A 26,428-nucleotide genomic window follows, 5' to 3' on the forward strand; every position below is an offset into this window, starting at 1 on the left:
TTATTATAAAGACAAATTGTAGGTTAGTCGGAAACGACTAATAACAATGTAGTAATTAAATAAATAAAAAAATAATGAAAAACATCATAATTCTTACGTAAAAGCAGCAAAAACTGTAACGACAAGAAAAAAAACAGAATGTTTCATTTACAAAACTAGATTGGTCATTTACCGGTCGCCACCTCATAGCAATAATGTTAGCAACAATCAACAGAGAACCATTAATCGTCCCTATGAATGACAGAGATAAAGCGGAAGTTTTTTCTAAGCATTTAAAGACAAGTATTTAACCCGTACCCGTCTGAAACATCTGCAACAGAAATAACATGTGTAGTGTTGTGTAGTGAAGTGCATATAATAAAAAATACAGCAGTGACATGTATAAATATTATTTCACCAGAGACTGAGATAGGGCCGATCGATACTCCTAGTTATATACCTAGATTTAAGTTATTATAAAGACAAATTGTAGGTTAGTCGGAAACGACTAATAACAATGTAGTAATTAAATAAATAAAAAAATAATGAAAAACATCATAATTCTTACGTAAAAGCAGCAAAAACTGTAACGACAAGAAAAAAAACAGAATGTTTCATTTACAAAACTAGATTGGTCATTTACCGGTCGCCACCTCATAGCAATAATGTTAGCAACAATCAACAGAGAACCATTAATCGTCCCTATGAATGACAGAGATAAAGCGGAAGTTTTTTCTAAGCATTTAAAGACAAGTATTTAACCCGTACCCGTCTGAAACATCTGCAACAGAAATAACATGTGTAGTGTTGTGTAGTGAAGTGCATATAATAAAAAATACAGCAGTGACATGTATAAATATTATTTCACCAGAGACTGAGATAGGGCCGATCGATACTCCTAGTTATATACCTAGATTTAAGTTATTATAAAGACAAATTGTAGGTTAGTCGGAAACGACTAATAACAATGTAGTAATTAAATAAATAAAAAAATAATGAAAAACATCATAATTCTTACGTAAAAGCAGCAAAAACTGTAACGACAAGAAAAAAAACAGAATGTTTCATTTACAAAACTAGATTGGTCATTTACCGGTCGCCACCTCATAGCAATAATGTTAGCAACAATCAACAGAGAACCATTAATCGTCCCTATGAATGACAGAGATAAAGCGGAAGTTTTTTCTAAGCATTTAAAGACAAGTATTTAACCCGTACCCGTCTGAAACATCTGCAACAGAAATAACATGTGTAGTGTTGTGTAGTGAAGTGCATATAATAAAAAATACAGCAGTGACATGTATAAATATTATTTCACCAGAGACTGAGATAGGGCCGATCGATACTCCTAGTTATATACCTAGATTTAAGTTATTATAAAGACAAATTGTAGGTTAGTCGGAAACGACTAATAACAATGTAGTAATTAAATAAATAAAAAAATAATGAAAAACATCATAATTCTTACGTAAAAGCAGCAAAAACTGTAACGACAAGAAAAAAAACAGAATGTTTCATTTACAAAACTAGATTGGTCATTTACCGGTCGCCACCTCATAGCAATAATGTTAGCAACAATCAACAGAGAACCATTAATCGTCCCTATGAATGACAGAGATAAAGCGGAAGTTTTTTCTAAGCATTTAAAGACAAGTATTTAACCCGTACCCGTCTGAAACATCTGCAACAGAAATAACATGTGTAGTGTTGTGTAGTGAAGTGCATATAATAAAAAATACAGCAGTGACATGTATAAATATTATTTCACCAGAGACTGAGATAGGGCCGATCGATACTCCTAGTTATATACCTAGATTTAAGTTATTATAAAGACAAATTGTAGGTTAGTCGGAAACGACTAATAACAATGTAGTAATTAAATAAATAAAAAAATAATGAAAAACATCATAAATCTTACGTAAAAGCAGCAAAAACTGTAACGACAAGAAAAAAACAGAATGTTTCATTTACAAAACTAGATTGGTCATTTACCGGTCGCCACCTCATAGCAATAATGTTAGCAACAATCAATAGAGGACCATTAATCGTCCCTATGAATGACAGAGATAAAGCGGAAGTTTTTTCTAAGCATTTAAAGACAAGTATTTAACCCGTACCCGTCTGAAACATCTGCAACAGAAATAACATGTGTAGTGTTGTGTAGTGAAGTGCATATAATAAAAAATACAGCAGTGACATGTATAAATATTATTTCACCAGAGACTGAGATAGGGCCGATGGGTTCTCCTAGTTATATACCTAGATTTAAGTTATCATAAAGACAAATTGTAGGTTAGTCGGAAACGACTAATAACAATGTAGTAATTAAATAAATAAAAAAATAATGAAAAACATCATAATTCTTACGTAAAAGCAGCAAAAACTGTAACGACAAGAAAAAAAACAGAATGTTTCATTTACAAAACTAGATTGGTCATTTACCGGTCGCCACCTCATAGCAATAATGTTAGCAACAATCAATAGAGAACCATTAATCGTCCCTATGAATGACAGAGATAAAGCGGAAGTTTTCTCTAAGCATTTAAAGACAGTATTTAACCCGTACCCGTCTGAAATATCTACAACAGAAATAACATGTGTAGTGTTGTGTAGTGAAGTGCATATAATAAAAAATACAGCAGTGACATGTATAAATATTATTTCACCAGAGACTGAGATAGGGCCGATGGGTTCTCCTAGTTATATACCTAGATTTAAGTTATTATAAAGACAAATTGTAGGTTAGTCGGAAACGACTAATAACAATGTAGTAATTAAATAAATTAAAAAATAATGAAAAACATCATAAATCTTACGTAAAAGCAGCAAAAACTGTAGCGACAAGAAAAAAACAGAATGTTTCATTTACAAAACTAGATTGGTCATTTACCGGTCGCCACCTCATAGCAATAATGTTAGCAACAATCAATAGAGAACCATTAATCGTCCCTATGAATGACAGAGATAAAGCGGAAGTTTTTTCTAAGCATTTAAAGACAGTATTTAACCCGTACCCGTCTGAAATATCTGCAACAGAAATAACATGTGTAGTGTTGTGTGGTGAAGTGCATATAATAAAAAATACAGCAGTGACATGTATAAATATTATTTCATCAGACAGTGAGATAGGGCCGATCGATACTCCTAGTGGTATACCTAGATTTAAGTTATTATAAAGACAAATCGTAGGTTAGTCGGAAACGACTAATAACAATGTAATAATTAAATAATAAAAAAAAATAATGAAAAACATCATAATTCTTACGTAAAAGCAGCAAAAACTGTAACGACAAGAAAAAAAACAGAATGTTTCATTTACAAAACTAGATTGGTCATTTACCGGTCGCCACCTCATAGCAATAATGTTAGCAACAATCAACAGAGAACCATTAATCGTCCCTATGAATGACAGAGATAAAGCGGAAGTTTTTTCTAAGCATTTAAAGACAAGTATTTAACCCGTACCCGTCTGAAACATCTGCAACAGAAATAACATGTGTAGTGTTGTGTAGTGAAGTGCATATAATAAAAAATACAGCAGTGACATGTATAAATATTATTTCACCAGAGACTGAGATAGGGCCGATCGATACTCCTAGTTATATACCTAGATTTAAGTTATTATAAAGGCAAATCGTAGGTTAGTCGGAAACGACTAATAACAATGTAGTAATTAAATAAATAAAAAAATAATGAAAAACATCATAATTCTTACGTAAAAGCAGCAAAAACTGTAACGACAAGAAAAAAAACAGAATGTTTCATTTACAAAACTAGATTGGTCATTTACCGGTCGCCACCTCATAGCAATAATGTTAGCAACAATCAACAGAGAACCATTAATCGTCCCTATGAATGACAGAGATAAAGCGGAAGTTTTTTCTAAGCATTTAAAGACAAGTATTTAACCCGTACCCGTCTGAAACATCTGCAACAGAAATAACATGTGTAGTGTTGTGTAGTGAAGTGCATATAATAAAAAATACAGCAGTGACATGTATAAATATTATTTCACCAGAGACTGAGATAGGGCCGATCGATACTCCTAGTTATATACCTAGATTTAAGTTATTATAAAGGCAAATCGTAGGTTAGTCGGAAACGACTAATAACAATGTAGTAATTAAATAAATAAAAAAATAATGAAAAACATCATAATTCTTACGTAAAAGCAGCAAAAACTGTAACGACAAGAAAAAAACAGAATGTTTCATTTACAAAACTAGATTGGTCATTTACCGGTCGCCACCTCATAGCAATAATGTTAGCAACAATCAACAGAGAACCATTAATCGTCCCTATGAATGACAGAGATAAAGCGGAAGTTTTTTCTAAGCATTTAAAGACAAGTATTTAACCCGTACCCGTCTGAAACATCTGCAACAGAAATAACATGTGTAGTGTTGTGTAGTGAAGTGCATATAATAAAAAATACAGCAGTGACATGTATAAATATTATTTCACCAGAGACTGAGATAGGGCCGATCGATACTCCTAGTTATATACCTAGATTTAAGTTATTATAAAGACAAATCGTAGGTTAGTCGGAAACGACTAATAACAACGTAATAATTAAATAAATAAAAAAATAATGAAAAACATCATAATTCTTACGTAAAAGCAGCAAAAACTGTAACGACAAGAAAAAAAACAGAATGTTTCATTTACAAAACTAGATTGGTCATTTACCGGTCGCCACCTCATAGCAATAATGTTAGCAACAATCAACAGAGAACCATTAATCGTCCCTATGAATGACAGAGATAAAGCGGAAGTTTTTTCTAAGCATTTAAAGACAAGTATTTAACCCGTACCCGTCTGAAACATCTGCAACAGAAATAACATGTGTAGTGTTGTGTAGTGAAGTGCATATAATAAAAAATACAGCAGTGACATGTATAAATATTATTTCACCAGAGACTGAGATAGGGTTGATAGGTCCTCCTAGTTATATACCTAGATTTAAGTTATTATAAAGACAAATTGTAGGTTAGTCGGAAACGACTAATAACAATGTAATAATTAAATAATAAAAAAAAATAATGAAAAACATCATAATTCTTACGTAAAAGCAGCAAAAACTGTAACGACAAGAAAAAAAACAGAATGTTTCATTTACAAAACTAGATTGGTCATTTACCGGTCGCCACCTCATAGCAATAATGTTAGCAACAATCAACAGAGAACCATTAATCGTCCCTATGAATGACAGAGATAAAGCGGAAGTTTTTTCTAAGCATTTAAAAACAAGTATTTAACCCGTACCCGTCTGAAACATCTGCAACAGAAATAACATGTGTAGTGTTGTGTAGTGAAGTGCATATAATAAAAAATACAGCAGTGACATGTATAAATATTATTTCACCAGAGACTGAGATAGGGCCGATCGATACTCCTAGTTATATACCTAGATTTAAGTTATTATAAAGGCAAATCGTAGGTTAGTCGGAAACGACTAATAACAATGTAGTAATTAAATAAATAAAAAAATAATGAAAAACATCATAATTCTTACGTAAAAGCAGCAAAAACTGTAACGACAAGAAAAAAAACAGAATGTTTCATTTACAAAACTAGATTGGTCATTTACCGGTCGCCACCTCATAGCAATAATGTTAGCAACAATCAACAGAGAACCATTAATCGTCCCTATGAATGACAGAGATAAAGCGGAAGTTTTTTCTAAGCATTTAAAGACAAGTATTTAACCCGTACCCGTCTGAAACATCTGCAACAGAAATAACATGTGTAGTGTTGTGTAGTGAAGTGCATATAATAAAAAATACAGCAGTGACATGTATAAATATTATTTCACCAGAGACTGAGATAGGGCCGATCGATACTCCTAGTTATATACCTAGATTTAAGTTATTATAAAGGCAAATCGTAGGTTAGTCGGAAACGACTAATAACAATGTAGTAATTAAATAAATAAAAAAATAATGAAAAACATCATAATTCTTACGTAAAAGCAGCAAAAACTGTAACGACAAGAAAAAAACAGAATGTTTCATTTACAAAACTAGATTGGTCATTTACCGGTCGCCACCTCATAGCAATAATGTTAGCAACAATCAACAGAGAACCATTAATCGTCCCTATGAATGACAGAGATAAAGCGGAAGTTTTTTCTAAGCATTTAAAGACAAGTATTTAACCCGTACCCGTCTGAAACATCTGCAACAGAAATAACATGTGTAGTGTTGTGTAGTGAAGTGCATATAATAAAAAATACAGCAGTGACATGTATAAATATTATTTCACCAGAGACTGAGATAGGGCCGATCGATACTCCTAGTTATATACCTAGATTTAAGTTATTATAAAGACAAATCGTAGGTTAGTCGGAAACGACTAATAACAACGTAATAATTAAATAAATAAAAAAATAATGAAAAACATCATAATTCTTACGTAAAAGCAGCAAAAACTGTAACGACAAGAAAAAAAACAGAATGTTTCATTTACAAAACTAGATTGGTCATTTACCGGTCGCCACCTCATAGCAATAATGTTAGCAACAATCAACAGAGAACCATTAATCGTCCCTATGAATGACAGAGATAAAGCGGAAGTTTTTTCTAAGCATTTAAAGACAAGTATTTAACCCGTACCCGTCTGAAACATCTGCAACAGAAATAACATGTGTAGTGTTGTGTAGTGAAGTGCATATAATAAAAAATACAGCAGTGACATGTATAAATATTATTTCACCAGAGACTGAGATAGGGCCGATGGGTTCTCCTAGTTATATACCTAGATTTAAGTTATCATAAAGACAAATTGTAGGTTAGTCGGAAACGACTAATAACAATGTAGTAATTAAATAAATAAAAAAATAATGAAAAACATCATAATTCTTACGTAAAAGCAGCAAAAACTGTAGCGACAAGAAAAAAACAGAATGTTTCATTTACAAAACTAGATTGGTCATTTACCGGTCGCCACCTCATAGCAATAATGTTAGCAACAATCAATAGAGGACCATTAATCGTCCCTATGAATGACAGAGATAAAGCGGAAGTTTTCTCTAAGCATTTAAAGACAGTATTTAACCCGTACCCGTCTGAAATATCTACAACAGAATTAACATGTGTAGTGTTGTGTAGTGAAGTGCATATAATAAAAAATACAGCAGTGACATGTATAAATATTATTTCACCAGAGACTGAGATAGGGCCGATGGGTTCTCCTAGTTATATACCTAGATTTAAGTTATTATAAAGGCAAATCGTAGGTTAGTCGGAAACGACTAATAACAATGTAGTAATTAAATAAATTAAAAAATAATGAAAAACATCATAATTCTTACGTAAAAGTAGCATAAACTGTAACGACAAGAAAAAAACAGAATGTTTCATTTACAAAACTAGATTGGTCATTTACCGGTCGCCACCTCATAGCAATAATGTTAGCAACAATCAACAGAGAACCATTAATCGTCCCTATGAATGACAGAGATAAAGCGGAAGTTTTTTCTAAGCATTTAAAGACAGTATTTAACCCGTACCCGTCTGAAATATCTACAACAGAATTAACATGTGTAGTGTTGTGTAGTGAAGTGCATATAATAAAAAATACAGCAGTGACATGTATAAATATTATTTCACCAGAGACTGAGATAGGGCCGATGGGTTCTCCTAGTTATATACCTAGATTTAAGTTATCATAAAGACAAATTGTAGGTTAGTCGGAAACGACTAATAACAATGTAGTAATTAAATAAATAAAAAAATAATGAAAAACATCATAATTCTTACGTAAAAGCAGCAAAAACTGTAGCGACAAGAAAAAAACAGAATGTTTCATTTACAAAACTAGATTGGTCATTTACCGGTCGCCACCTCATAGCAATAATGTTAGCAACAATCAATAGAGGACCATTAATCGTCCCTAGTCAGGCAATTTCCTCGCAAGAGTCAGCGCGAAGAAATCACTCGGGAGCCACCTTTATCACCGGGCCGGACCGATCATAATCGTTCAATAAACCTAAATCATAGAGAGAAAATTCCGCGTCGCCAATTAAAACTAATAAGAATTCTTCGGTGTGCGTTAATAGAACTCCGTCGTAGGTGCTTACACCTCTCATGGTAATATCAGTTTCATTTCTGAATCTCAACGATTATTGTATTGATTATCATATACAAGGTGTGTTGTAAAATAAGCAGAGTTTTTTTAAAAAGCGCATTCTATATTCAGTAATATTATGGAATAGATTAATAAATAACGGTTCATACATAAAACCTATGAGTTGACGAAATATTAGGAAATAACTAAAGGAGAAGCCCACTGGAATGGTGTGGCTGTCAAATTGGAAGCTCAATCAATCAAACGATGTACCAAACACAGAAGGTTGAGCAAGAAGTAAATCTGCCAGGGACAACGATGAACGTTTCAATAGTTTGTTTGTTAGTAGTTCTTTATACAGCTCTGCTATCATGGCCCATCACAATATTTAACAATTCAACGAACTATTGATATTCCAGAAATTTCATTTCCTGGTGGCAAGGCAAAAATTAATAAATATCGAAGAAAAATAAAATCTTTAAAGCTGGAGTCGACCAAATAACAGAAGAGGTAAATAAAGACTGGTAGAGTAACATCATTTCAACGGTTTCAAGGACAGAGTAACGTCACCATGTAAAAACAAAATAATTATTTCAACATTGGAAAAAGGAAAGAATAAAAAAAATTGTTTATCAATTGCAATCAAAATTATTTATGAATAATTATAAAGGTGAAAGCTCACGAAGAAACAAACCCAGGAGCAGACAAGATTTATACTCAAATTCTCATAGTAATATTTCAGATTACTAGTGATCGACCTGTGGTCGAAATTCGTTGTTTTCGACGAAAAATTATATGTTAATATTACTAAAACTTGTTTTGACAATATTTTTAATATAATATCAGAAATATATTCGATATACATCAATTGCCGTAATAAATGTCTATATATTAAAATATATAAAGTTTTTTACATACATATTTTCATTACCTAATTTATATATTAATATAATTTTTATCTTAATAAATAAACTTTTTTACCTCCATTTTAAAATAAAATTGCATCGTTCTTTCCTTATTTATTTCACTATTCAATCCTCAAAAGAGTAACATTTTTCCTATCAGTAATTTTATTTATTTCAAACTATAATTTTGTATAATATTCTGGATTATCAAGTTTACAGATGGTTCATCTTTAATAATCTTGGTTTTCGTTAATCTACTGCTTTCTCCTTTACTTTGTGACCCACATGATGACTAAAAACTCACCAACAAATAAAAAAGGGAGGAGGTAACATCATCTACAGCTGAAGTCGAATCGGCCAAACTACCTATGATGATATACTTAAGACCTTTCAATTATTTAAAACTAATTCTATATGTTTCTCTTTGAGATTATGTTAGAAATGATGAAGTTATTTGTTTAACTATTACCAAAATGGGTCAATTCGTAATAAAGGAATCTTTAAATTAATACCATACAAATATTTCAATGATAAATCAGTAAATTTGTGATAACAGAAAATGCCATCAGAATTGTGAATGAAATCATCAAAGATCGGTCGACATTTCAAAAAGTTCGCTAAAATAAAATAAACTGTTTTCGTGTTCATTTCCTTGTGGAAACTTATTGCGTACAAACGGAACCATTAAATAGTTTAGTGAAGGTTTGAACCTACATCTATATTTTCTAAAAGTTTTACATACTTTTTATGACTAAAAATGGTCAAATTCTTATAATTATTCTTATAATGATTAACAAACTAAGTATTTATTCCCACTCCATTATAGTTTTTGATAAATATAATTTGAAGAAATATAATTTTGCTAATATCTCATAGGCAACTTGCAATATACCAAAATATGTATATACTGGAGTAATATAACATATTGTTAAAATTTCTTATTCCGATTCCTTAATATTTTGTAATAAAAACAACCTAGATAATTTTTTTAAAGACAAAATTTCATATTTTTATATACTAATTTTGATACGTGTAGATATTACCTCATTCTGCTAGACTAAATTTTCTGACAAAGTAACTACATTTTTTATGATAAGTTTCTTAATCAAGAACAGACCATTAATATCAAAAAAATGTTCCATATCACTACATAGTATAAAACAAAGTCGCCTTTTCTGTTCCTATATCCCTATGTGCGCTTAAATCTTTAAAACTACAAATCGGATTTTGATGCGGTTTTTTTCAATAGATAGAGTGATTCAAGAGGAAGGTTTATATGTATAATACATGCATAATATACTAAGGCAACATTGCTAATTTTAGAGGTTTCTAACGTGATGTCGTAAATTAACCTATTTTTGTAGGCTTATTTAGCAATTAGCAAAAACGCTGCCTAACCCTACGAGTTAGATCAAATTAATGTACTACAGTATTGTACACCATAAAAAGGTCTACAAAAAAGTCCGCGATGGTATATGTTTATCTTTTAGGGATAACCCACATTAACCATTTTTATTGTTTACTTTTTACGTGAGAAAATGGCTTATTTACGAAGTTATTTTAAGCAATACGGCATTAATCCTTATCAAATTAAGTACCTTAAATACAGTGTGCAATTAATATAGATCAATATGGTTCCTTACAGCATGTAAATTAAACAAGTATTTTCGGAGATATTACAAATTTAAAATTTGCGTTTAAAAATGTGTAATGTAATAAAAATTGTATGAATTTAGATATTCCAAAGATAGCAGGAAATCTTCATAGTAAGTATAGGGGAAGAGGAATTGTTTTACTCCAAATTTAATGCGTGCAGGCCAAGGGCAGTAATGAATGAACCAAAAATACTGGATCGATTTTAATCATGTTTTCATTGAGTGACATAGGCATATATATTTTTTGCCCGTGCAAAGTTGGAGCGGGCCGCTATGTTTTTATATACAACGTTCATATTTTTTCTGTAGTGTATTTAATTTAGTATCAGCATTGCACCCGTGCGAAGCCGGGGCGGGTCGCTAGTAAAATATAATTAAATGTATATTAATTTTACTTTCATTCCGTTTATTTTTTTGTACAATTTTTATACATTTTTACCTATCACTACTTATTATTAATCAATTTTTTATTTCGAAATCAATCATTTAATATATAATTTTAAAACCATAATTGCTTTATAAACTGTAAGTATGTAGAGTTATACAACAAATATTAGCAAATATTTGGGACTAAACACAATCAATACGATACTATGGTTGCTTTCATTTATTCCTAATATACATATTTTGACGAAAACCACGCAATCGCTAAAAGTGTACATCTAGTACACTATGTTAATGTATGAAGTTTGAGTTAAAACTTTACAATTTCTATATACTGGTCCTTCTAATCAAATGTTAGAAGTAACTTTGATATTTGGGCTTTTAAACGAGTGGGCATCTAAAGCAAATTTATGCGGTTTTTCATCTTTAGTGATCGAAGCTCAACCATCCTTAGCTGTAGACAGTACAAATTTGTTTCGTGCGTTGAACGGTATTCGGAGGATTCCATTCCTCAATATAGGTTCATTATTCTAAATCATGAAATATTATTAGTCAATAATATAAAACATATTATTAAATGATAAAGCACATTCTTAAGGAGGTTTTAATTATAAATAAAATGAAATTCTCCAAGATGGAAAATTCTTCGTTCAAATAAGACTTTATTTGGCAATAAATGATAATAAATATGGGGAATATTCAGATGAGATATATGATCTCACATTGAAGAGTTCAGTGAGGTAAACATATTTATTAATAAGGTAATAAGAATTGTAAAGAGCAAAACTTTGTCTAACAATAAAAATATTTCAAACTCAAACATAGTCTATTATCATATATTTGCATCTTCATTGAAAAAATACATTATTTAATAGATAAGTGTTCTTCAACTTTGAAAAAAAAAACAGTTTAACATTTTTTCATTGCAGTTTTTGAAAAATTGCATTTTCGACATTATTTACTTTTATTGTTTGATTTGAAAAAAATCTGTTATCGAAATCTATTAAACACATTTAGAAACTTGTGGTCAAGCTTTTTATTTCAACGATTTAAAAGCGTTTATTCAGACGTCAACGACAAAAATAGCATGGAAAATCAAATAAAGCTAGAAGACAGCTGACTGAACCCTTCAAAAGAAGAAAATATCTAAATAATAGTTTCTTGTCGTGCATTTGAGCTATTTTTCATATAGTTTCCTGATAATTTAAAATGAGGACATATATTTTTATTATTTTAATTTTATTCCACTCATATAGATGTTGCTTAACCAAAATTATCTTATTTTATGATAACTAAATAACCACTTAATATGTTTGAATGTTTATCATATTGTACTCCAAATAATATAAAATATAATAGTGTATAAAATATACAGTGTTTCCGTATTTTAGCGCGAAATTAATTATTTAAATCTTTTCTGATTACAAATCCAATTAAACTAATCAATTCTATCAAATTTAAATACGCTAATGAGCAAGTAGTCATTAGTCCGAACATTCTCCAATATATTCCGTTCCTATAATTGGAAGCTATAATTGTTAAAAGTCGCCTAATTCGTCCTTCCGACTTTATTACAATAAAAACATCATTAATTCTAATTCTAATTCATTAATTAATTCTAATCAATGATTATGTCCCATTTTTATCCATTACCTGTTGTCATTTTTCTGGTAAAACCATAATTCTGTCACTGTAGAACTCTCTAGAACTAATCTTGACAAACCGCTTTTAAAACTCACTTTATACCATTAAAAGAGTTCTTCAAATTCTAGTCAAACAGCGCAACATCTAGGCTATATAAATACTATAGTTTGATTTAATCCAAACGAAACGCGGTTCAATAAAATTGTCACTGTTAGTTCATATATAAATTCTTATATAAATAAATTCTTATATAAATGTTTTAAGTCAATATACCTTGATATTCTTAAGAATTTAATAAATATTTCAAAGAATGCCTGGCCAGGAAATACTTCATCTTTAACATCTTTAACAGTCTTTGAGGCATGTAAGTCACCCCTTCATACATCTTTACGAAACATAGGCTTTTTAAATGGTGTAAAGATAACCGACGAAAGGTTCTAATGGAAACTTGCAGACGCTGACAAAACATGGATATTTGAAAATTGAATGTGCCATTCTTGACAACGCTAATAAAAAGAGTAATGTAATATATAATAATAAAAATATTACAAAAGTTGATGGAAAAAATTTAAGAGATAGAATAACATTTCATTAAGTCTCGTTAGTCATAATATTTTTTAATAATTAATTGTAGATATATTGTTCTTCATGCTGGAAACAGGGATGGTTTTATTCCTGGAGCAGAGTTAATGTTTTCCTTCAAGTCCAAGGGCGACGGCCAGAGAGAAATTGGCCATGCCATGTTTTTGCTTTGTTTTGAAACTCAGCTGTTAAAAACTTGGAGAAACTATCGGTTATTGTTATGGACATACCATTAGTAGAATATATCCCAAAAAGTGGATTGACAAAGCCTGTAATTAAGGAATATCTTGCAAAGCATAAATTAAGTTTTGAAGATACTATGTTAAAGAATTTTGAGTTATTTCAAATTTTTACTTAGTAAATATAAATGAAATGTTTAAATGTATTTTATTTCATTTACTTTTTCAGAAAAAAAGACTAAAAAAATATACACAATACATTAAAGTCCACGAGTGTTACGTCCTTACTATTACTGCTAATTAAATCCAATCGGATTGGTAAGGAATGTGGCAAAGGATTGCTATAATCAACATGAAAGTCGAGGAGGATTTGCAAGAACTGTTACGTCTACAATAACACCTTTAATCTGGATGAACTCCATTAGATACACTAAAGAAGAAATAGACATATTCTGGAAACGTGAACAAGTGATACATTGGAAATTAGCAGCAACTATCTATGAGACCAAATTAACCTTTCGAGATGTGGGATTATGATCCAATACGGACAATTACCAAGATAAGATCACCATGGATGAGACTGGACATACCTAAAGGTCAGTATATAATTAATAAAGGATAACTGTACAAAATCGTATTAGAGAGCGTGAAACATTTGTCTGCATAGATATGTGTATAATTGTTCACAATAAACATGAGCTCCTTGCAACTATTTTTCAGATGTGGCAAATGTATTAGGGATAATGCAGTGGTTATATCAAATTTTATCAATAAAAATATATAATAGTAATAAGAGAAGAAACTAAGGAGAACTGTAATGATATCAATCTGACTTGACAATGATATTCAGCAACGAAGGAAACAACAACTGAACGTAAAAATGGAAATATGCTCGCTAATGAAAATAAAATACATTACTTGGATATACATTTACTAATTAGGTTTTTAATTAGTATTAATTAGAACTCTACTTCATAGGTGGTATAAAAATAGTTATATGTAAATATAATAAAACAACTCTAACCTACAAACCCTTATAGTTGTATAATTAACTATAGATTAAGTCCTTCGACAATAACATATATGCATTATAATAACATTATTCTTGTTTTATTATTTCATATATAGTATATTCAAAGTTTTTTTGTATATACCTCATCAAAATGTTTGATGTATTTCCTGTCGCAATTTGTAAATTCGTTTTACTACCAGACTTCTCATTTTATAATAGTCAAAAAGAGACACAAGCTGTCTCATTAGCTCGAATACGTAAACGAATGAGCCTGTCAAAGTCGTCCGGTTATCACACGTATGCAAAATTCTTGAAAGCAATAGTGATAAGAGGTTATAACTCTAATCTATAAACTATTGTGGTTATATAATTAATTTGCACTATAGTGTTATAATAAATTATAGTTGATAACATTATTGTTCAATTATTTTATTTAGATTAGAATTTTCAAAACCAAACTAAAATAAAACTAAAACAAAATAACCTTAAACATACTAAACATTAAAATGTTGTTATATGCCAAAGCCATAGTATGGACTGTTCGGTTTCAAACGCTTTATCAGTATGACTTGATTGAATAAATATTACTAAAGCTATGCGAATTTAATGCTCTCTATTAGGAAAAACCGATATTACTATATTATTTGATGTGCTTTATCAAAAAACATTCAATAGAAATAACTCAAGTAGCTATGATAAATGTATACAATAATAAATATTGCATACATAGCTCGATTAGCTGACTCAAAGATTTGTTAAGAGGAAACCAAGAGAAAAAAGGACACAGAAAACGAAGCGGAGAAAGGTAAAACTGTTTCATGTTTTGTGCGATGCGTCTCCTTTCTAGCCGATAAAAACCGAACCAATACATATCTGTCTGATGCCGCTTTTAAACGCGCAGGAAATATAGGAATTCCCGGTTATTATTCCCCTGAAATAAATGTTCAATGGAATCCGCGTAGTATTTCAGAACGTTGAGCATCCGCGAGCAATTTTAACAAGCCGTTGCCCAATTTGTCCTACGACTTTAATTAAAGCCATGTCTGTCATGACGAATAAATGTAAAACATCAAGTAGGGCCACGCTTGAAACCCAACGGTTATTTTATTCATTCATAATTTATTACAGTTCGAATACTATTAGGTAAATGTATTTTTTTATATAAAATTTGTTTTATATATAAAAAATATATCTCTATCTGCGATTTCTATTACCCTCATTCTTCTAAAGTTTCCATTTCTCGAGGAAATAAAATCATTGACGATTTCTCGTAAAGGAATTTTTGTAAATTTGAAGCTATATTGCAAAAAAATCGGTTCAATGTATCTAAATCGATTTAGCAAAAAATTTGCATCCCTTTTTCAAAAAAAGGCATTTAGAGGCGTCTAAACCAAACGAGGGTTGAGCACTGAGTCGTCACACTCAAGGTCGCTACACTCTATTATGAGACAAACTTGATTAATTTGATACATTTTGGTTGATTTTCGACCACAAGAAGATCACTAGTTCAAAGTATTGTTGATAGCTGTTTTTTTTTCCGAACATTCAGGCAATTTACGGATTCCATCTCGAGAGAAGTATGTATCTATTAGGGCTATCTAGGAATAAACCATTTTTTTTCTATCACCGTAGGAAATAAAACGGTGCTCAGACAGATCGGAACAAGCAGTAATCAGAAAGAGCAAGGTCTGGAGGATACGGAGGGTGGGGTAGCATTTCCTATTTTAATGTTTCTAAGTATGTCTTCACCGGTTTTGCAACATGTGATGGAGAGTTATAGTGCCTTTGCTCATATTCCGGTCATTTTTCGTGCAGTACTCGGCGCATATGTACAAACGTATCAATTGTTGTCGATAGCGAACTCCATTGATCGTTTCATCGAGTAATACCTTGAAATAATGCTCCTCAATTTTTTTGCCTGTCTAAAATGCTCTTTGTCTCGGAGTCAAAATCACCTCATCATCTTTTAAAACGTTGGAAAACCAGTACTCACATGTCGAAATAAATGAAGCATGGTTGAAATAAGCTTCATACAGCATTCGATGAGCTTCAACCGCCTTTTTCCTCAAATTAAAGTAAAACCGTAAATGTAATTTACTCGATACAATTTCAGGTATTTTTAACGTGTCGAACAATTTTTATTCACACTTCGACGAAATGACACGCGCTGAAAAGGGAAGTCTCTTTTTCAAGAGGATTCAATATGAAATTGGCTACTTATTAGGAAAAAGTCGAATGGCGTGAAGTCCGGTAAATATACTGTGCGGGACAATTGCTTCTTTTAAATTCATAGAGTCTTCTAAATCAAGCGGGCAACTTGGAATCATATCTACCCTATATCTATGTGATATAGGGTTGAAAATGGCACCAATAACCCCAGAGCTCAGAGTTCACCAAAATACATAATTTGTTTCAATTAAAATACAAATTACAAAAGAATTTCTGACATGTATTTTGAAATACGAAATACAAAAGTCGTGTATTGGAAATATACTGTATTTTAACTACTGTTATTTAAAATATAAAATACAATAAGATGTTAGGTTATGTAAATAAATGTACAACTAACTAATATCCATCCCAGCCTACTGATGTATTAATATATAATACAGTAAAATAAAAATATCTGTTCATAAATACTAGATTTTTAAATCAGTTAAACAGCCTCTTGTTGAGAAATGAATAAAACCTGCTAAATAAAAAATCTCTCTACAGGTTATTATTAACACAAACGTATTATGTTGTATGAACACTTTTTTAATTTTTGGGTAGCGTTCAAATTACTGTCTTTGACCCAGTATTTGTTCTTATCGTATGGGAAGCTGACTAAGTCGAACTTCATTTTTAATGTCTATGGTTTCTCACTATCCCCATTCACAAAAACAGTAAAATCATCATCTTCTATACTAGTACCCCTATTGTACCCCTAGGACATGAATTACAAGATTTTGAATTATTTACCTCTTATATGTTGTGATCGCATTTTGTAACTAGTGTGGTAGCATTTACACTTCAGGTGACAGTTTAAAAAACATATTAAACATTCTTTCTAAGCTTTGTTTTAGTTGTGATACATTAACACTAAAATGTCTCAAATTGCAATCCTGCAGCCGATCTAATCTGGTTCTTAGAGGCATTGAAGTAGGCAAAAGTTTGCCACAGCAGTAGCAATTGTGGCATTGAATGCAATCTAAAGTTGTAACATTTGGTTTCAATACTCCAATGACTTCCTCTAAGTATTCTAGTTTTATGACCGAGAAAGCGTTAGTCTTACACAACTTAAGTCATTTAAGTCATAAGTCATTTAATTTTGATTTAGTTCTCCTAAGATGGGAAGATCTTGAACTGATGTCCAAGACAGTCAGCTGAAATCATATAGCCGATTTGGGCTGAATGATAAATGTATTTATGTTTAAATGTATTTTGAAGCCACAACTACTTGAAATACTATCAAGTCTACAAATTAATGTTAAAGGATTTAAAACAGCCGTTACTGTGTGTCCAAGACAGTATTTTATGACTTCAGCCGATTTGTACTGAATGATAAATGTATTTATGTCCAAATGTATTTTGAAATCATAAGTATTTCAAATACTAACTACAAAATACCTCAGCGTCAGGTATATTAAATAATAAATTTGTATTTGTTTCAATTATGTATTTTAAATACAAGGACTCACTGGGATCATCAAAAGGTAGTACATTTGATATGATTCAATGCTTTTAAAGAGGATCAAACAATATTGTCAGCATGAGACAATGAATGAAACAGGGATCCAGAATACCTTGAATAAAAAATATCATCGCCAAAGCGGACAATTTTCAAAAGGACCACATTCAAATCATTTTACAAATTATGTATCAAAAAGTAAGTCAAATAATGAAGGTCTTTTGAAAGAGAGTATATTGACGAAAAAGTTTGAATTTCAAAAAATTATTTCTCTTGGTTAGACCGGATATATATTGCACGATGTGTTATATAGACTTATTAAACCCCCCATTAACTTGATTATTATTTGATTAACTAAACAAGTACCCCCTGGTCTTAATTAAAACTGATTTAACTAACATATATTATTAAACAGAAATATACTGGTACTATTTACCAATTCATTAAGCTTTTTTTGGTCATTATATCTCATATAATTAGCTAAATATTATAAAGCATCATTTAATCATTAATATATATTGTCTTAATTAAACACATTCAACTGAATTTTCGCAAATATTGCTAAATATTGACGTAAAATTTAATAAAGAATTTAAAAATAAACAACATAAAAATTAAATATTTATATCTACATTCTTAGGATTAGGATAAGCTATATTTATATGTTATCAAAAAATTTTCAAGTATATAAAGTGATGAAAATGTATTAGCTCAAATAATAAAAGCAAATATAACAGTTATAAAAATAATACAAAATTAAATATGTAAAATTTAGGTCTGTAAATATTTTATTTTTACCACAAAATCAATGTTACACTCATATCTTGGAATGGCAAAGTTGGCAAGAGAAAAAATACCGATTCTTATCAACTAAATTATCACGAGAGAAACCCATAAAACCTTTTTATCTGTTTAAGACCAACCTCAACAACAGCAACGGTCATATCAGCCTTGTCCTTCCTTGACCCTTCCTAGCAGAGTGCAAGTCAAAAGCAGGTGCATCAGTGAATTGATTGTGTTATGTAAAATTTCCCCTTGCTATTTCTCGGCCAGCGAGATCAAAGATATGGAGTGGCTATTAACAAGACCAAGAAATTATTTTAACAACTAATATAACAGTTTAGAGACGTATTTTATAATGAACAGAAAAGTAGACCAACATAATTGACTCGTTGTATTCATATAATTTAATGAGTCTGAAATAAAAATATTATATGCGCCTTCACCATAGTTTTTAAATCTCCTTCGCCATAGCCATTAAAGCTCCTTCACCATAATGGCGAGAATAGTCATAGTTTTTAAATGACTAATATATTCACTATTATTCATATTATATTCACCACATACTAATATTAGCAAAAAATAATAGTCAACATAATCACTACAAAAATTGTAATACTAATCAAAACAATTTTACAAAAAAATATCGTTAACTGAAAATTCCGCTTAATATCATTTATACCAAACAACACTGACAGATAGACAACATTCCATATAATTAATGACATTATGCTTATTAGGGTTAGTTAATTTAAGATATTAAAGACTCATAATTAGGTCAGACGATTTAAATCTAAACTAGAAAAAAAGGACGCGATATTAAAACGTTATGAACGAAGTCCCGCTTATAAATTGTCTAAAATACTTCCTCGTTAACACGAAATATTATGTTAATTTATCTGCTCAGCGCCAACAGCGATAAATTGAGCGAAGTACAGTGAAAATGTAACTTTTTCCATGCGAAATATCGACATTAGGAACACAAATAGCGTTACAGTCTAAATTAACTTAAGTGGATATCGTAAAATTAAGATTAATGGTAAGATGTCCGAAATGACGTGTGATAAAATGACGAATGCGCCGGGTCCCGTTTAAGATATATTCCGTTTATTTGAGATTAGTAGCCAAATTTCTCATATTTTCTTTATAATATGAACTAGTAAAGCTGAAAGAACTTAAATATGACCAATTTAACTAATTATAACGATGTATAAAACGCATCAGGGTAGAAGTGTAGAAATTGATTGAATTTTTATTTGTGCATCATAGTAGCATTCAAAATCCTGCAGAAAGAGATTAACGATTCTAGAAGACCTCAAGGAACATGAAATTAAATATTTTCATTCAATGTTGATAAAGATACGATTATTTGTTATTATATAATATTATATATATTATTATAAAATCCTTGTCAATACCTTATCATCTTAAACTCGCTTTCTTTATTTTCCTTTATAAATAAATACTGCATTAATTTTTGACATATCAAAAATGTCTTTTTATTCTTTTAGTGGTGACAATATAGGATGAAAATCAGTAACCACTCAAAATTCTAACATATAGTAAATAAGAACGCGTAATGTACCCTACCATCATGAGCATTGGATTGAGATTTGGAAAAGAAGGGAAAAGAAAAGAGAAAAGAGATTTAAAATCCAATATAAGTAACAAAATATAGTAGGTACTTGTATGTACTTTTATCAGCGATATCTGTTGGCGAAAATGCAAGTTATCAACGTGAACAACTACCCTAACTGTTAAATTCGATTGTTTTAACATTTCTTTATACAAAACAGCAGTATCTTTTTAGTATTCAGCATACTTACTTTTAGTCTATCCAAATAGCTAATCCTAAAATAGTTAACTCACGTCATCAACATGTAGAATGTATTGCCTATCGCGATATGTAAATTTGTTTTAATTTCAGACAATATTTACATTCGTCTAGTTGTCTGCAAAATTGTTCAAAAATTAGTTAAAAAAAATTAGTTCAAAATAAACAACGTAGGGGGATATAAACCGGCAAACGTTGTTTTCGCCCTTTACTTGTTTTGATAAATTTCAAATCGTTGCTTAATATTTTTGATTACTCTGATTGAAAATATTAAAGCCAATAAATAGCCAGTCAGAAACAGATTACGTCACTAATCATCTCTTCTGACAGCAATGAGGTAATGAGGGCTCCTTTTTAGCAGTAAAATACGTCAGTCAAAGTCCAACAGCGACTACCATGGAGAAATGACCCATAAAATTTCTGTTCTTATTGGAAAATCAGATGTTAAAGAACAAGGAGGAACCATCAGTTATTGTTATGCACAATTCGCCAAACCACTGGTGGAAAAGATTCCAACAAATCGATTGGCAAAGGCTGTAATTAAGGATTGGATTCCATAACATAAATTAAGTTTTGAAGACATAATATTGAAAAATGAAGTATTTCAAATTGTTACCTGATAAATATAAATGAAATATTTATACATGGTGTTTTATATAATTCACTTTTTAGTAATAGGCCTGAAAAAAGATACACAGTAGATCATAGGGCCAAATAATAGGAAAACATCTTCCTCCCGATCACTGCATATTCAATCAAAACGAATTGCTATATGATGTGGCAAAGAATTACTACAATAAACATGCAGGCTGACAAAGATAGACAAGCAAAAACTATTTGGACGTGTGGAAAGAAGGATTATCTACAATAACACCTTTCAAAACAGGGTTATGAGAGTAGACAACAACAAATGGTAAGTGTGATTGTAGAGTGTGAAAGATTTATGTGCGTAGATATGTGTGTAATTGCTCAGAATATATATACGAATATATATGCATTTGGTTAAAATGTATCAGGAACAAATAAATACTAACAGTTTTGAAGATACGGCAATTGCATTAGGAAGAATGCAGTGACTAAATCTGATTTTATCAAGAAAAATGTACACAGGTAGTATCAAAAAAAATTAAAGAGAAATACAGTGATATCAGAATGACTTGACAAGAAAAAAACAGCAACGAAGGAAACAAGAACTTAATCATATAAAAGTAAATATGCTCTCTAATTAAAATAAAATACATTACTTCGATGTACAATTGTTAATTAGGTAGTTTAAGCCTCCAGGGGATACCATAAGTGGTTTAAAAGAGTTCGATGTAAACATAATAACTCTACCAAACAAAACTATAGTGGCTGTTTAATTACAAACTTAAATGCGTCAAAATTACGACGTTTTGACGTCATAAAATTAAATGCCGTGAGTTCACTGTTTTATTAATCGACCAAATCGGATTCATGGCCATAAAGTCTTGCTGTGCATATAGCGGGATCAAATAGGGATGCAAAAAAATATCGATATTTAATTTTTAATAAACATTTAAAACTACGTATCGAAAATTTTTGGCCGATAATTTTAAGTTAATAAATAAACGAAATATAAGCCGAATTGGTGGCGCAGTGGTAAAGGCGATAGGACGGTAATCCTACTGTTGCGATAGCCGCGGGTTCGAATCCTGCTGGGGCATGGTCGTAAATTTATGTTTGTGATTGTTTAATATTTGTGAATGTCCTAGGCAAGAGTGTAAAATCCGACAAGGAAAATGATCCCAGTCACGCCAGTAACCAGGCTCACTCACTCGCCAATCGGTAGACTTAATGTTGAGAACCGTAGTTCGGAACCCAAGCTAAACTGTGGGTCTAGTCCAGATAAACCCCTAGTTGTAAAAGGAGATTTCAAAATATAAAAAAATTAAATATAATTTTTAATAAATTCATCATTTTAAAAACAAATTCATCAAAAATATCATCCCTGTAAAATATTTTTAAAAGAAATATATTTATTATTGCATCCTTACAACATATAAAACTTGATTTAATGAAAAACTTGGTCAAGGCCATGAATAAAAATGGTAAAAGATTTTTCTTCTCTAGGATTTATCTAAAGAAAATGTCGAGTTTTTAGTGAATAACTTGTTACAAAAAATTTAAACGATGCGGTGCAGAATGTCTTTAAATATACATTTCTTGCATTTCCATTTCGATATTTCCCCCGAATTTTGGAATGGTGAGCGGCGAACAGGGTGAGCATTCATTGAAAACATTTTCACAAGGATATAAAATAGACAGAAGAGCGTTATCAAAGAAGATGGAACGCTAAAATGTTAACAGGCTACTGCTGTATTGTAATGAACGAGGATGTGGATGTGGATCTACTGTTCACACATTTTTCTATTATAATCATATATACCATACATAATCTATTATACCACTTAAACCTGAGCTATTTCGATTCACTGTCTTTTTGTAAAAAATTTAATATAATTTTTATTATATAATTTTTATTAAATTAATAATATAAATAAATTAAATATGATTTAGAATGTTCATACTGTCTTTATTTATTTATAGTACTTTAATTTATCATAACTTTAAAATGGTAGGTACTATAAAAAAGCCGTTTTATTCAATGTTATAGAACAAAAAAATTGTGGCACAGTGTTATCAGTTATTAAAAACTTGTAGGATCATTCTCGAAATGTTTGTTTGTCATTAACGAGCATGTGTTTAAAACAAAAAATTACGAAAAAAAAAACAAACAAACAACAATCCCAACGGGATAAATTAACAGATACAACTTGAAGAAGTAACACACATTGTATAATTTTAAATTCGAAGAAAAGTTTGTTTATGTAACAGTGCCAGAAAATCCTATAAAAGTAAACCGGGTTTTATAGCTTACCAAAAAGAAATCTTGATATACAATGATTAAAATGAAAATAAATATATTGCTGTAAAAATGTTTAGGACGTGAGAACATTTTCAAAAAACTAAAATTTGAGTTCTGAGAAAAAATTTAAGGAACATCAAGAGAAAACGCACACTTACACGGAGTTGATAATTAAACAGATATTTTAAAACTATTTTTGTAAATATAAGAATAGGAAACTATTCTAGAAAAAGCAAAAACTTACCCAAAGATGCCTCGGGGTCAGACAGATCGCTGATGGATGGCACCTTCCGCACGGAAGCCGGAACTCGGGAGACGTCCTCATCGCTGTCGTCGATACATTCCTGTTTAAAATCGAAAGGAACTCCCTGTTCCTGAAAACAAAATAAAAAAGCAATTAAATACTGAAAATAAACGCCTGACTTGTAAGATCGATAGACATATGATAACAAAACAACACAAGAAGCAACAATTTAATATATATGTTTTATGGTGTATTAAGTATAAAAGTACAAAAAAAAGTTTTAAGTAATATGGTGAATGCGCCATAAATTTTCTGGAATCTGCCCATTAGACAATAAATATTTTTTACGAGAACTATTACATACATGACATAACTTCATGACCACTTCCTTAAAATCGTTTGATATTGATATTTGTTTTGCTTCTTGTTATTAAAAGATCTTGTCCGACCAAAATAACAGTGAATTTAAGTTGTATGCAGCGAATTAATTCACTATACTACACTCATTTCTCTGAAAAGCAAATAATATCTTAAATAATCCGTTAACAAACAAGGGAGATATCTACTGACATAAAGTTGACATCGGCCAAGTTCGAGAACATCTGTTCACGAATATCACATCCTGCGTCGCAGGGCATTGAAACGCTTAAGAAAGAAAACAAATAATTAATTTAAGAATTATATCCCGGTAAAATTACTGTAATAAATCGCTGTAGCAGTATTTTTTTGATAATAAATCGAGTGGTGAAGAGCTACAATGTTTAGAATTGATCAAATTATAATCTGTAAAATGCCATCAAATCAAAAGGCTGCAAAAATTACTTTAATTAAAATCAAAATACTATACTACATACAGGACCAATTCACACAGATTAGTCAACCAAATAAACACTAAATTAATAAAAAATATAGCTCCGCTACATTACTCGAAATATCTCAAGCTTTCAACAAGATGTGGCACACTGGACTGCAGGTTAAATTGAAAAGGATTTTGCTCCACACGCATTTTCAACCATTGAAATCATCTCCTCACAGACATATATTTTATTGTGAAATAGGATGACGAATACACTGATCTACATTAAATATATTCAGGTCTTCTTCAGGGCAGTGCCCTTTGTCCATTATTATATCTATTATATACAGCTGACCTACCGATCTCAAGAAAGACAACTGTTGCAACATATGCTGGCGATACAGCGGTTTTATAATCACACGAGGGTCCAATATCAGCCACAAGAAAGCTCCAACTTCATCTAAACAAAGTCGAATTGTGGGTGAAAACATGACAGACAAACTCTATCCATGTGACATTCACCCTTTGTTGGACTTATGCCACTGTAAAAATAATTAATTATGAACTCTCGCAAAGAGACAATTTTAAATATCTGGGGATGCATGTTGATTGAAGCTTAGCATGGAAAAAACATATAGCGACAAAACGCAATCAGCTTGTTCTGAAATTAAACCATCATTATTGGCTGAAAAGTCTAAATCTAAATTATCCTTAGAAAACAAGGTTCTGCTGTATGAGCAATATTTAGGTCCATTTGGATTTATGGTATTAAACTGTAGATTACTACTAGCAAATATAACATATGTATCCTGCAGAGGTTCCAGAATAAAGTGTTGAAGCCATCGTCGATGACCCATATTATGCCTCCAACAAACTAATTCAGCGCGATATCCCCTTGGAACTCATAACGAGTGTCATTCAAAGTGTTAATACAAAGTACTCTGGAAGACATTTAATGCATCCCAATGACAGTAAAATCCGTAGGATCAAACGCATACTACCGTTCAAACTGATTAGTAAACACATAGAGTGAGATTTAATAATCTGTAGAGTAAGTTTGTGCAGCAGATCACTTACTATCGGTATAGTTATATTGTTTAATGGAAATCATAAAAAATATTTATTACCCAAGGGCAAATTGTTGAAGTGCTAAGAGATTAATAAAAAATCTAAATTTTATGTATTTTTGTACGTGCTAAGAGCATATTTGATATATTATTTTGATCATCCCCGGTAACTCAAAATATGGGCAAAATATAATATATGGAAATTTAAAAACCGTAGTTTTTTATTATTACAATAATGGTAATACTATTTTCCGTATTTCCTTTAGTCTTTTTTCGAAAAATTTTTTCTACAGCTTTGTCTCCGATGTGATGCATTTTGTTATTTTCTGTGAAGTGAGCTACAGTAACTAACCACCATCGGCCCTGGCTTCATTTATTCATATAATTTTTTTTCTAGAGTTTTTCCTAAGAGATCACTATATGCTTTGCTCTCTCATTCACATAAAAACATGGAAAACTTGTAAATTGTTTGAAAATTGTAAAACCCTATTGTTGGCTTCACACAGCATCCAATCATGAGCTGTATAGCGAAAAATCGGTAAATGATACGACATTTTAACATTATTTTCGGAATGATCACACCAAATCACAAAGGAATTAGTTAAAATTATCGAGAAAATGTTTTTTAACGTTAATATGTGTTACAAATCGTCAACAATTATCAAAGAGTGTCGAATAAAAAACCATTAAGTCATGATGAACAGGATTCCCACTAAGGGTTATTGTAATACAATGTTGCTTGT

General features: G+C 30.8%; 1 protein-coding gene across 2 annotated transcripts in view; it reads right to left on the minus strand.

Moving 5' to 3' along the window:
- The window catches only part of pnt (ETS transcription factor pointed), a 504,008-nt gene that overhangs the window by 406,253 nt on the left and 71,327 nt on the right, over nt 1-26,428 (minus strand). For both annotated transcript variants that reach the window (XM_076411200.1, XM_076411199.1), the window contains exon 3: nt 23,823-23,952. In XM_076411200.1, coding sequence (XP_076267315.1) covers nt 23,823-23,952 — 130 coding nt within the window. The remainder of the gene's footprint in view (nt 1-23,822; nt 23,953-26,428) is intronic.

Source organism: Rhynchophorus ferrugineus, unplaced genomic scaffold (assembly GCF_030347505.1).
Source record: "Rhynchophorus ferrugineus isolate W39M unplaced genomic scaffold, kcgeb_rfMv2 rfM8, whole genome shotgun sequence".
Lineage (NCBI taxonomy): Eukaryota > Metazoa > Arthropoda > Insecta > Coleoptera > Curculionidae > Rhynchophorus > Rhynchophorus ferrugineus.